A 12,912-nucleotide genomic window follows, 5' to 3' on the forward strand; every position below is an offset into this window, starting at 1 on the left:
TAGTGTAACATGAACTTATATATTGTGTAAACATTTTGAGACAAAAGGCACTGCTTTAAACAACTGCCAGGGCAAACAAGAGCAACATAAAATGTACAAACAGTAACAGAAAATTAGTTCAATTCTCAATGCATATAAGTAAGATATTTTAACACGCCTTGCTTCTTTTTATCAGATCAAAACTGCACTGTTTCTCATAAAGGGTTAAGTGAATGAATGAATCCTTTCCAAAAGCACGTGGGCTTTTTGCACGTCAGCCCTTTATAACTCTGGCGATTCCCAGCATGGGGTGATTCAATGTCTCACTCTCTGAGCTGTGTCACTCAGGAAACACTCAGTGGTAATCGTCTACCCTTAAGCTCTGAATATGGTTGTGCTCAAATTACTTGTATTGACTTTGACTTTTTATCATCTTATTGTTACTTTGGACGCTATTTGCCAAAAAGGTAGAGTATGATTTTCTTGTTCTACACCATACGGTTTCCTCCTCCTTCTGCATAATGTCATTCAATACACCACAGTTTGTGGCTTTGCCACTTCCTTAATTTAGCAAAGTCCTGGTGTAACTGTGATTGAATTACTTTGTTTTTCTGTTGACACTGAAATAAATCAAGGTCAAAAAGTCTCTCGGAAAACAGGCGTTTGTGAAAGCTGCCCTGATGGCTATTACCAGCCTGAACCGAATGATTCCCAGAAGTGCAGAATATGTACCAGGTGTAATAAAGGTAAGTGTTGAAGCTTTGGCACTTTCTATGTATTGATACAAATAAGTAAACAGCACTGTGAGCTAATAAACCTACACTTTATTTCTCACACTCAGACTACTGCATCTGTCAATAGAGCCAAAGCTTTGCATCAAATTGGTTCTGCCCTTGGCCTTAACAAAGATTTATTTGCCGATGTTTTAGATTCAGGGAGTTTTGTTAAAGACAGGTGCACCAAGGAGACAGACACAAAATGTCAATGCAATGAAAACTTCATTCCCAGTGACAGTGACTCTTCCACTTGCAAATGTGGAATCGGATTTGGAAAAAAAAATGGAGGTATAGATACACAGATCACACAACAATGCATAATATGTTATATTAAAAATCCCTTTTTAATATTTCATTATTTTTCCTTGGCAGTTTGTTCAAAATGTGAGAGTGGGTATTTCAGCACACAGGTGGACATGCCTTGTCAAAAATGGAAAGAGTACGTCCCACGTTTTCTACTCTTTTACAAACTTAATTCTGTGCAGTTTATGAGAAATACAATCTCAACAATGTGTTAAGAAGTTACCGACGGCTTACCGCTCTGTATCGTCATTCCAGGTGTATATTGGGAGCGAAAATTAAGGGAACCACAATCTCCGATGTCATCTGTGAAGAGGAATTGAAGAGTAACACTGACAACACTACATCCACTACAAAGACTACATCAAACAAAGTTGTTTCTCTAATCACACACTTAAAATCCCATCCTCCACATATGCCTACTACCACCACCCGATCTAAACCAGGACACACAGTCAGCCCAACGGAGAAAGTGCAGCCTGGTGACCCTTCAAACACAGGCACCCACACTGGTAAAACATGTACTACTAGCCTTTATCGACACAATGTCAGATTTAATATTAGAGTAACATTAAATGTGTTAGTCTTTTTCTATTTTGTCTTTCTCAGGTATGGCCCTCCTCGTTTTTGGAATAGTTGGACTGCTTGTACTGACTGCCGTGACTTGCAAGCTGAACATCACTCCTTTCAGGGAGAGAAAACCTGCAGTACAAAGTAAGTTGCAGGATTAAAGGTTAAAAATTATTCTGCACTTAAATAATTAGAGCAACATTTTTTGGAACATGGTAGGCTGTAGGAGGACTAACACTCACTAAATATGAAGCTACAACCAGCATAGCTCAGCACACAGACTGGACATTTATTTCCAGCTGAAATACATTGTTACTATGAATAATATGCAAAATGGTGTAAGCTGTTTTGGGAAAAATATATTTTTGTTCCTTTTGAATGATTTACGTGAAATCCCTCTTTCTGCTTCGCCCCGTAACATTTCCTTTAAAACAGCCAAAAGTCGAGGAATATGGATATTCATTTTGGGTGTATGGAGTATGATAGATCTCTATCTCTTTCTTCATTACGCTTTGATGTTTGTCTTCAGCGCAGGAATCGTTGTGTCGGAGGCCAGTCGAGGAAAGTGGCGATGACAGTCTGTCCTCTCTCAAATTGAATCCAGGGGAGGCTTGAGGTGACCTTTGTCAACCAATACTGTGAATTTGTAAGGTCAGATGAATGAATATCGGATGAATATTGCCAGACTGGCGATCCATGTTTTCCATACGTTGTTGGCTTCACATTGGAAAATACATCAGGAAAACAAAATACTGTATCTGCATTCTAGCAGGTGTATTCACAATCTACTGTTTAAATGATATTTTACTTTGTTTGTTTGTTTTAAAAGAGTAGCGGGAGAATTTGATGAAAGATTGGTTTGTATTATACCTCACTTTTTTTTTGTCATTTGACTGCAAATCAATTTGAAGTTAAGTGCTAAAATGTATCTTTATTACTTAAGCTGTTACACCTTCTTTAGTAAGATACTGCAACTCGGAAAAAGATTCACTTACTGTGTAAACTTGATATTTATTAGAACATTTGGATGTGCAGATGTTTGTATAACCACTTTACAGTATTTTCAAACACTCCTTGTTACACGTATGTTGCTGCTTTTTTTTTAATCCCTAGGATATTATCTAATGTGATATATGGAAAATGGGTCACATAGTTTCTGAGAAATATACAGTATTAATGGTATTGTAGTAGAGGTAGAAACATAAGATTGATTCAAACTATAATGAACTGCTGCAGAGCCTGAGAAAAACATTTTGCTTCCTTCACGCAGTCTTTCTGACTCTTTTTTCATCTCATTTATATTCATCTCTGTTCCGTTGGTAACGGGTCTGTTGAGCTGAGCAGAAACAGTAAATAACATGTTTAAAGTGGTATTTTGGGTTGGGGGAGTTCCCCTTGTGACGTTAAATGTTCTCGTTTTCCCACTGAGAGGAGATACTTCCTCTCATGTTTTCAATTCAGCCGTTGGAAAGACTGATGTTGTAGATGTTAGGACTTTCACGTTGTCCATACCTCACAGGAGACTTTCCCCAGATCAATACAGTCAGAGGAGTTCTGAAAGTGTGCCTTCAGTTTAATCATTAATGTTTTACCAAGAAATTGAATACACAAATGTATTGCTGGTTCCATGTGACAAGTCAGATCCACTTGACGTGCAGCATCCTCTGGTGGACCAAATCAGGTATAAGACATGAACTAACATTTCTAATTTAAAGATAGTGGTGATAATTTATAATTTATATATTCATATGATGTTACAAGACAAAGTAGATGTTACAAGACAAAGTCATTGAAAACTACTGATTCAATTGCAGAGTGTTATATTTCTCCTTCTTAATTATATATTTTTTTTTACAATGTTCATTATATATTCTATGTAAAATCTTAATCTGAAAAGCAATTTCACAGTAGAGCACACTCATGCTAATTTATCGGAAAAATAAAAGTAAAAAGTACAAAATTTCCCCCTGAAATGTACATAAGTTATGTAACATAAGTACCCTAAAATTAAGTACAGTACTTGAGTAAACTTACTATCCACCAATCAAAAAACAAATAAAAACTAGGTACTATTGCTAGTCTATCCAACTCTTACTGTAAAAAATGTTTTCTGTCTGAAATTGGTTCTGTTTTTAAAGTGCACTGTGATGCTCAGAGAGTGTGTGAATGTTCTCCAAATAAACGTTGCTTTTTGTACAACCAAACTGTAAGCGAGTATTTGTTGCACAGACACTAGAAACTGTTTCTGCAGGTTCATTAAGTAAATGTCACCAATCCAGGAAGTAGGTGTGTGGTTTCAAAGAACAAAGAACAAAAACTCCTTCCATGCAGGTTCTTCAGAGATGGCTGCGTCGTAAAGTACATCAACGTTACTCATTGAATAACAGGAACTAAATGCCACCACACCGAGAATAGATAACGCAAATCCTTAGTAATTGTTAAAAATGCCACATTTGATTGACTTTGATTATGTGTTTTAAAAAAGCACTCCATCGACTTAGCATTGCACTCGTGACAGATTGTAAGTTCAAAGAAAAAGGATCAAAAGTGATGAAGTGAAATCGCCTTCTTTATTCCAGTGTTACTGCCATGAGGTTAGAAGCTAACCTTTCTCACTTTTTTATAACCTCAAGATTTTGTATTATATTATATTGTATTATATTCTATGCTATTCATTGATGATGATGATGATGATGATGATGATGATGATGATGATGATGATGATGATTATTTGTAGTTTTTGACAATATCTATTTTTTTTACTTGTAGGCTTCGGCCCAATGGACATCTACCTGAATTGACTTCACTAGAGGACACACACACACACACACACACACACACACACACATACACACACACACACACACACACACACACACACACACACACACACACACACACACACACACACACACACACACACACACACACACACACACAAGCAGCACTGTATTCCATTCCATTGTTTTACTTATTGAGTTGTTTTGGTTCCGATTTCAATGCAGAAAAATATCTTCTGTGTTAGGCGATGTACTCAGTGCCATAAAAGTGTTCATATTATCATGTTGAGGGTTCTGCTACGATGAGTGCCGGCACAGGTCTACGACCCAACCTCACCACAACGCCCACAGAGTGGGTGGCACCTGTGAATCATGGTTATAAGGTGGGATCCAGCCTTTTCTGTATATTGCCCTTGTGGCTATGCAGTGACGTTTCACATCACGTGCAAGTAATGTCAATGTTGTCGTCACATCCTGAAGAAGGTTTCAAACATGCGACCATGTGGTCATGAGTGAGTGTGAGTGACAGAGAGAAGTAAATGTCTTGAAGTTTTGATGTGGTTTTGGGCTGTGAATAGAGCTGGGGCATGTCACTGAAACATCGACCAAACAAATTATTGCATTTTTTGTAAGTATTTTCGCTTCTGCATTCCAGCAGGAAAACGATAAAACGAAAATACGAGTGGTATTCTCCTTTCTGTTACTTGGAATTCAATCCTTAAAACAGACTAACAGCACACGGACCATTAGTGTTCCATAAGGGCTGCAACCGCCCCTTCTCCCCAAAAGAGGTAAACATAATAGTTTAGGGTGTGAAACAATATCCTTCTTGCCTGTGACTATATGGTGGACCGTACCTTAACCTTTGAAGAAATATCACCATAGCAGGGACTTTTTCAAACTCATATTAGACAAAAAAGGGGTGCATACCAGAATGCAGGAAATGAAGGTTATGACATACAAAATTTCCTTGGGGAGGACCCACAGACCCCCTTTGCTTAATGTGCCCCCCCAATGTTGAAACGAAACCCACGCCTATGATTAATAGTGTTGTACATAACATGCTTAATCATGTTATTTTACAGGTTTTCTGAGCCCAGGTTAATGTCGAATGTTTTGTGGAATCGACTGTTCAAATCCGAAATATATTCAACTTCTATTTACATTAACAGAGAAAAACAACAAGTCCTTAAATACACCTAGTTGTAACCTGCAAATGTTTGACACTGTTGCTTGATTACTGACTGAAACCAATCCATTTTCAAAATTGTCTATAAATCTTTTTCAATATGGTTTTATATACTAAGCATTTCTGCACTTGAAGAAGGAATGTGTCATATCAGAATATTATGTTTCATTTTATTGGCTAACAATCACTTTGTGACATTACAGATTATTTCTATAACATTTGTCTTCTGTCCAAATGATGGAAATCCATTCAAACAAGGTTAGCAGACTTGATGACATTGACCCACAATTTTGTGTGAACAAGATCTGCTATAATCGCAGCATTGTCTCTGGTCAACAATAGTTTTAATTTCCATTATTTAGTAGTGACTGCAGGTCGAACTCGCTAAAAGGACTGTTGTTGGATGGCTTTGATGACATTTGATCAACTCTTAATCGAGCATCAAAATGTAATGGTTTCTTCAATCCCATTTAAAGCTATTGAGGTTTCAACAATTTTAACAGACAAAATAACTTGTAAGAACTTAAAACTAAAATAATGATGATACATACATGAAGAGCTTTGGTTGATTGATCACATTAGATACTTGTTATTGAGCATAGAAAAGCAGATACAATATTAAATACTTTAAACCCAAATTAACTCCAAGTGTGCAGTTGGTAAAACTCCAGTTTCTGCTGAGGTGTTTGCACTAATCTTACGTACTTATTTATTTTTTCTTATAATTTCTCTATGCCTATTATAATTATTATGTATTTCTATTCTAGTATTGGAGCAATAAACATTTATCTAACTCAGAAAAGAAACAAACAAACAAAATAATATTGCTATCCAGTACATTCTGCTGTGATTTCAAAGTTAGTGTGGGGCCTTTCACTTCCTGAAACTACCTATTACGTTTCACACCATGTCTCTCTGCGAGCTAACCACATCACATCTGACGTCAACAAACAGACAAGATAAAAACCCTGACTGCACCCACAGAGCAATGGCCATAATGATTCCGCTGAGATATGTGATGTGTGTTTTGAGCGTTTGGACCGTAGAATGCGCTACAAGCTGTGGTGATCAACAGAGAGAGAACGATGGACGATGCTGTGACATGTGTCCCCCAGGTATAGACCACAACCTTTTTCTTCTTCTTAAAAAAACAAAAAACAAATCTGTTTAATTGTTACATCTACTCACTTTCTTAGAGGTTGCATTTTACGCATTGACTATGAATGTTATTGATATTTTCTGAGAGTGATATCATTTGTTTCTTACAATAAAGGTACATTTAGGAAGAGGCTCTGCTCAGAGCACAACCAAACTGCCTGTAGCCCCTGTCAGCAGGGCTACTTCTCAGACAAATACCACATCTTTGACAGATGTGAGGAATGCCAGTCATGCCAGCAAGGTGAGCCTGAAGATGAAAACAATACTCTGCTGTCTGAGGATCTCTAGTGAAACACCACCACGGGGTCATCCCAATGTTCCTAGGGCTCAATGTTCCACAGATTTATATGGGATCAAAAGGGACGTTTTACTGATCATTTTCGGTTATGTAAAAGACTTACTGTTGACTTATGTTAAGTAGACGGTAAACAAATACACTAGATATCACATGTCTTAAAATAGTATGCCCTTCAGTCCACCTCCTACTAGAAAGTTCACAAGATGTGGTGGAATTTTCAAAGGTAAGCCTCCCCCCAACAAATTGAGCTCTGGGAACATTGTGCTCCCACCAGTGCCGATGACATTGTATTCAACTTAGTCGATAAAAAGACTAAGCACTGTCACTACCGGAAAGTCCTGTGGTTTTGAATTCTTGTCTGTCTACAGAATATGCTGAGAAATGTACGCTGACCAGAAATGCAAACTGCTCTTGCCATGCTGGTTTCCTGTGCTCCAACAATATCTGTTCACACTGCGTGGAAAACACATGCGTCACAGGAGAGATACCGAAGAGGAGAGGTGAGAGACTAGTGGTTTGTGTCAAAATGAATTGATTCGGATGAGAATCTGGTTTGTACAGAAGCCAAAAGCTGCTTTGCTTGTAAACTGTTTTAAAAAAAGGCAGACTCAGTCATTGTATTCCATTACATGTTTTGTCAAAAGCGAATATCTAATCACAATCCACTACCTGTCCATAATACGTATGCACTGAAAAAAAGGCTGGTGTTTATACACAGCTGAGGCCCCGAAAACAGCTATCTAGCCACACAGTCTCACTCCCAGACCTCCCGCATTGGCGTACGACTGGAGCATTCGCTCTGAGCTTTAAATACTGCAGTGGTTAGTTAAAAAATAAACAAGTGTTCTATGGACACCACAAAAACATTTTACGAGTGTGGCCGCTCTCGGCTTCCATAAGTTTGAATAACTTCCTGAGTTCCAAATCACATAGGCTACTCTTTCTCTTTACTACACCACATACTAAAGTAGTTTTGGGGCCGCAGGGGAGAAAAAAAATACGATAAGGAAGATTTTTTTTTTCATTATGTCGAGAAATGTCAAGAATAAAGACAAATACTCCAAAATGCTGTTGGAGTTAGTGGGGAATTTATGTATTTCCAGCATACTACAATTGCCATGCATGTATTGGGACATCCTAAATCTTTTCTGGCATACTAAATAGTAGGGAAGTATGGGTATTGGAACGCATGGCAAATTTATGGGAGTCATGTCATGGTGCGTAAATGGAAATAAGACTGGGTTAAACACAGCTATGTAATTTAATTTGAAACCAATTAAAAATCTAATCAGATAGCATATAATTTATAATTGATAGCCTATACATAAAAGAGGATGTCTAAGAATTAAGAAATAATCATTTGAAATGTCTAAATATCTATATTTACATACACACAAACAGAAACTATTGGTGAGATTTTTTTTTTTAAATTGTTGTCACAAATAGTATGTCAACCATTAACATGTGTAAATGTGGCCCTTTATGAGGAGTGAGGAGGCAAAGGAGAAAATTAGCCAAATATGAAGTCTCATAAATGCAAGGGATGCTGACTGGCATGTGTTTCTATTCCGTGATCCAACATAAATGTCAGTAATTATCTTTGGGACTGTTTGATGACGGCAAGATGAAAATTAAGTTAACATCTCAAGACTGTAGAGTTGTGGTAGACAGAAAAATATGTGGTTTGAGTTGAACAAGATGAGAGGCCTCCAGTCATGCTAACCGCTCTATGGCTATAATTAAACCACAGCAGTGCTTTGAGTTAAATACTAATTTCATCATGTAAACATGTTCCCAATGAAAATGATCATCATGCTGATGCTAAGATGGTAGTATGTTAACCATGTTCATGTGTAAGCATGCAAATATCTGCTAGTATAAAATCTATCTATCTATCTATCTATCTATCTATCTATCTATCTATCTATCTATCTATCTATCTATCTATCTATCTATCTATCTATCTATCTATCTATCTATCTATCTATCTATCTATCTATCTATCTATCTATCTATCTATCTATCTATCCTTGCAGAGACTCCCTCGGGTGACGACCTGATTGAGTATTCATTTCAATGTGAGCGTTTGCCTGGTACATATATTTCATTCATAAAAACTATACTATGTTTTTTGATGGCGATACATAACTGCAAGACAATACATAATGACAATATCCTGTAGTTGAAATGAACTATTATGATGTTTCACCAGACCCAATAAATGGTTTGGACTCCACTCATATGATCCTTGGCATCGGCTTTGTTCTGCTTTCTCTCACCATCCTTGTGCTTCTATCGTACGCCTGTATGAAGAACCTGAGGAAGCACACAGCATGTAAGTGGGACTAAATGGAAATACATATCATGATGAACCTTTCAGCACAAGTTAATTGCATTTACTGTATTAAAACATAGGCTAGCTTTCAAAAAACAAACAAAAAGACAACTTGTCCTTAAACAGCAACTGAACAATGTGTCCAAAACTACAAATTGCTACTATTCATATTACAGTTTTTCTCAGTCGCTTTGGTGCTTTTCTCACATCACTATTGACATTTGCACAGCAGTTAGTGCATTTCTCTAAACAATTAGTGCAAACTGCAAAACCTAGTGGATAACCTGCAAAAGTACATCACTTGCTCAAAATGGATAGTCTATTCCTCAAAAGCAAGTATTCAGGTCAATGAAACTGCCAGTGTCATCAAAATGAGAAGTCTTGACACCATCGTTTATGAACAAGATAGTCAAATGGCTTTGTCATGTTTTCATTATGACATTTTATTCTCTCAGTGTTTTCCAATGCAAAAAAAAAGGTCAGAACTCGGTGACACTACCTGAAAATGCTTAAGACAGCACTATACACTACTTGTACAGCCATTTGAAAACTACGGTAAAGTTACACATTGCTGTAGTTAGGGGAGTAAGTGAGTACAAGACACTGACACTGAATAGGTATGTTTCACATTTTTACTGTATATGCTCTTTGCAATTCTACAGCATTGTGCAAAAGAACTTCAGTCACTTATTTAGAACAAACATAAAAAAACACCCTTTTGGTAGAGCTGTGCACAAATGTGAACAATATAACAGGACTTGTAACTGAACATATACGGTATAAGTAAATCATTCTGGCACATCCAGTCATTCCTGTCTGTCTGGCCACATATTTTCATCTACATCTACTATCCTCGTGAGTGAAAGCTGAAGTCCACCTGAGAGCAATTATTCAATTTAGGAGACATTTCCAGGAAAAAATTATAAAGAAAGGTAGTTCAACAATTTTGTATGTAATGACTCAAGCAATGAAATGAAGACTATTAGTTTTATTGGGAACGACTATTCAGCATCCATAAGTATAGTTAATTTTGACTGACATGACATAAGCAAATGACAATGTTATAAAACAGCAGAGAATTGTATAAAAGCAACTGATACATGTCCAAAAGCATTTGCAATTTGTTCAGAGGAAGGAGAAATTGCTACTATGATGTGCTCAAATGACTAAATGTTGCGGAGGTTGAACTAATAGTTATGAGAATTTTCATTCTGATCTGAGAAAAGCACCAAAGCAACTGAGAAAAACTGTAATCAGCTACTCATCTTTCTGTATATTTTTATTGATATTTACGTAGAAATCTAAATCTTTTTTTGTTTGCTCATGAGTGAACGGCAATTATTATACAAATATCATCAACTGGATTGAGATCTGGAACGACTCTGCCTCTCTTCTGAGAGCTGTTGCTGTTTTCTTTGAAACATTAAAATGGTATTTTCTGTTGATTCGAGTAAAATAAGCCATATTAATTCAACTTTGATTCAGTGTTTAAAGACAATGTAATTAAACATTTTACGGGCAGATACATACTTTTTATAGGCACTGTATTTTACGGAATGTGCCTGTGCATAGCTGAAAATTGCTGATTGATGATGCTTATCAGAAAGTGTTAGTTGATGAGATCTTTGTTGGATCAGATACATAGGCATCCTGCTGACAGGAAATGGAGAGAGCTGAGGAAGAAGACAAGATAGTTACTATAACTCAGCGTTCAAACTGCAAACTGTCTTTTTATAATCCACTTTTCACTCAGATGTTGAGTCAGATCTCACGCACAAGTGTTTAATTGCAACCCTTTTTCAGATAACAAATATCAAATGTCTACACTAAAAATAAAATATTTTGTCTGTATTTATTCTTTCGGTTTCAGATAAAAATCCTATCAACATTCCAGCAGACACCACCAACACCAGTGACTTTCACTTGTCAAAAGAAGAGAGTGGGCTCACATTCATGATCCATGATGAATCCAAGATCAGCGACTGTTTTTGTCCAATGCAGCCAGAAGAAGTCATTGCTTTTGGATTAACAGAACACAATCTGTCTGTTCAACCACAAGCACTATCTTAATATTGGATGTAACATGTAGAGCATCTTATTTAAATACAAAAAAAGCTGGGACAGTTACAGGCTTTTGAATAAAATCCTGTAGGATAGATTGGCAGACTGTTCACTTGCTCTGGAATAAGGCACTTAGCCCCACCTGCTCTAGTGGGAGTCAATCAGTGGTCATCAGATAGGATGTCCAGGTTTGAATGAGTGTAACTGGGGGTGAGTAAAAATGGTCAAGAGTAAAAGATGACACTTGTTGATTTCTCTCTAAAACATTCCAAAGTGGGCTGAGGAGTGACTTTAACGAGCATGATGACTTTTTTGTTGGCTTGGAGATTCATTTACTGGCTCCTACTGTTCATTGCTGGTTTGCTTAAAGAAAAGTGTTATTTTTTTCCCCCCGGTGTATGTGGAATAATGGAGTAATTGACCAGGCTATCTAATAGATACCAGAAAGCTGATATCAGATCAGGTTGACCCCATCCCTTTCAGACATTCAGGTATCTGTGGTGCTGTCAGTGTGTTTTTGGAAGGATTAAAAAAAATAAAAAAGGAAGGGAAGGCAGTTTGTGTGGATTAATTTGTATTCAAGATAAAACCTATACCTTGATTAAATTATCTTATGAATGGAATAGGTTTCAATCAATTTATTTTTAAATTTGTTTAAATGTGCTTCCACTGGTCAGAAATGGATGCTATTGATGGTGTCACCATGTTAACATATGTTTTAATGGTGTAGTCAACGATTCTGGACAACACATGTTTTCAAAATCACCTTTTTGTTAACATCAGTGAATCCCTACTCATGATCTGGTCTGTCCATCCTGTTTGAGCTCTGAAAAAAATCTGGCCTGGTTCTATGAACTGGTATGTTATCAAAGGGGGGGAATATGCTCGTTTACAGAGCCTATAGGCTGTGTCTTAACACAGGATTTTTTTTCAGAGACACACATTATGTAGGCTACAGGGAGCAGATAGGGAGAATATATTCACTGATTTTGACAAAAAGTGATTTTGACAACACACAATCTCCAGAACCTTTAAGTTCTTACATTATTTAGTTAGCTGGTTGTATTTGGCTTATTCCTCCATTTCACATTTCCAGTCCAGTCTGTTTTCCAGATGAACTTCCAGGTAGTAGACCCGTCCCTAGCCTATTCCTCCACCACCTCAACCTTCTTCCAGAATGGAAAAAAAACATCTCCCTCATCTTGGTTACATAGAGGAGCATTTGCTCCCACACCATGCTGCAAAGAAATATTCATGTTTTTTTTGTAGTTGTTTTTGATCCACATCAGAACTCCTCAGCTTTTAGTGTTACTTCTTTTCTGAAACTAAAACTGACGGTCTGTGAAAACTTTCACGATAAAACTGTGAACACACAACATGTTGATAGGATTCACTGAATGTTTGAAAAACTAGATAACTAAGAGTTGCAAGAGTTATTGTTTTACATTTTCAAATATAAATCCACC

At 36.9% G+C, this 12,912-nt stretch overlaps 1 protein-coding gene across 1 annotated transcript; it reads left to right on the plus strand.

Moving 5' to 3' along the window:
- Nucleotides 1-367: 367 nt before the first annotated feature.
- On the plus strand, nt 368-2,240 carry LOC307249695 (uncharacterized protein; the record flags this gene model as incomplete). The annotated part of the gene is made up of 3 exons (XM_080026545.1): nt 368-446; nt 1,665-1,769; nt 2,155-2,240. The coding sequence occupies 3 exons, from the start codon at nt 368-370 to the stop codon at nt 2,238-2,240; spliced, it is 270 nt and encodes an 89-aa protein (XP_079882671.1).
- Between the last annotated feature and the right edge of the window lie 10,672 nt (nt 2,241-12,912).

The sequence above is a fragment of the Ammodytes marinus genome, assembly GCF_949987685.1.
Source record: "Ammodytes marinus genome assembly, chromosome: 4".
Taxonomy (NCBI): Eukaryota; Metazoa; Chordata; class Actinopteri; order Uranoscopiformes; family Ammodytidae; genus Ammodytes; species Ammodytes marinus.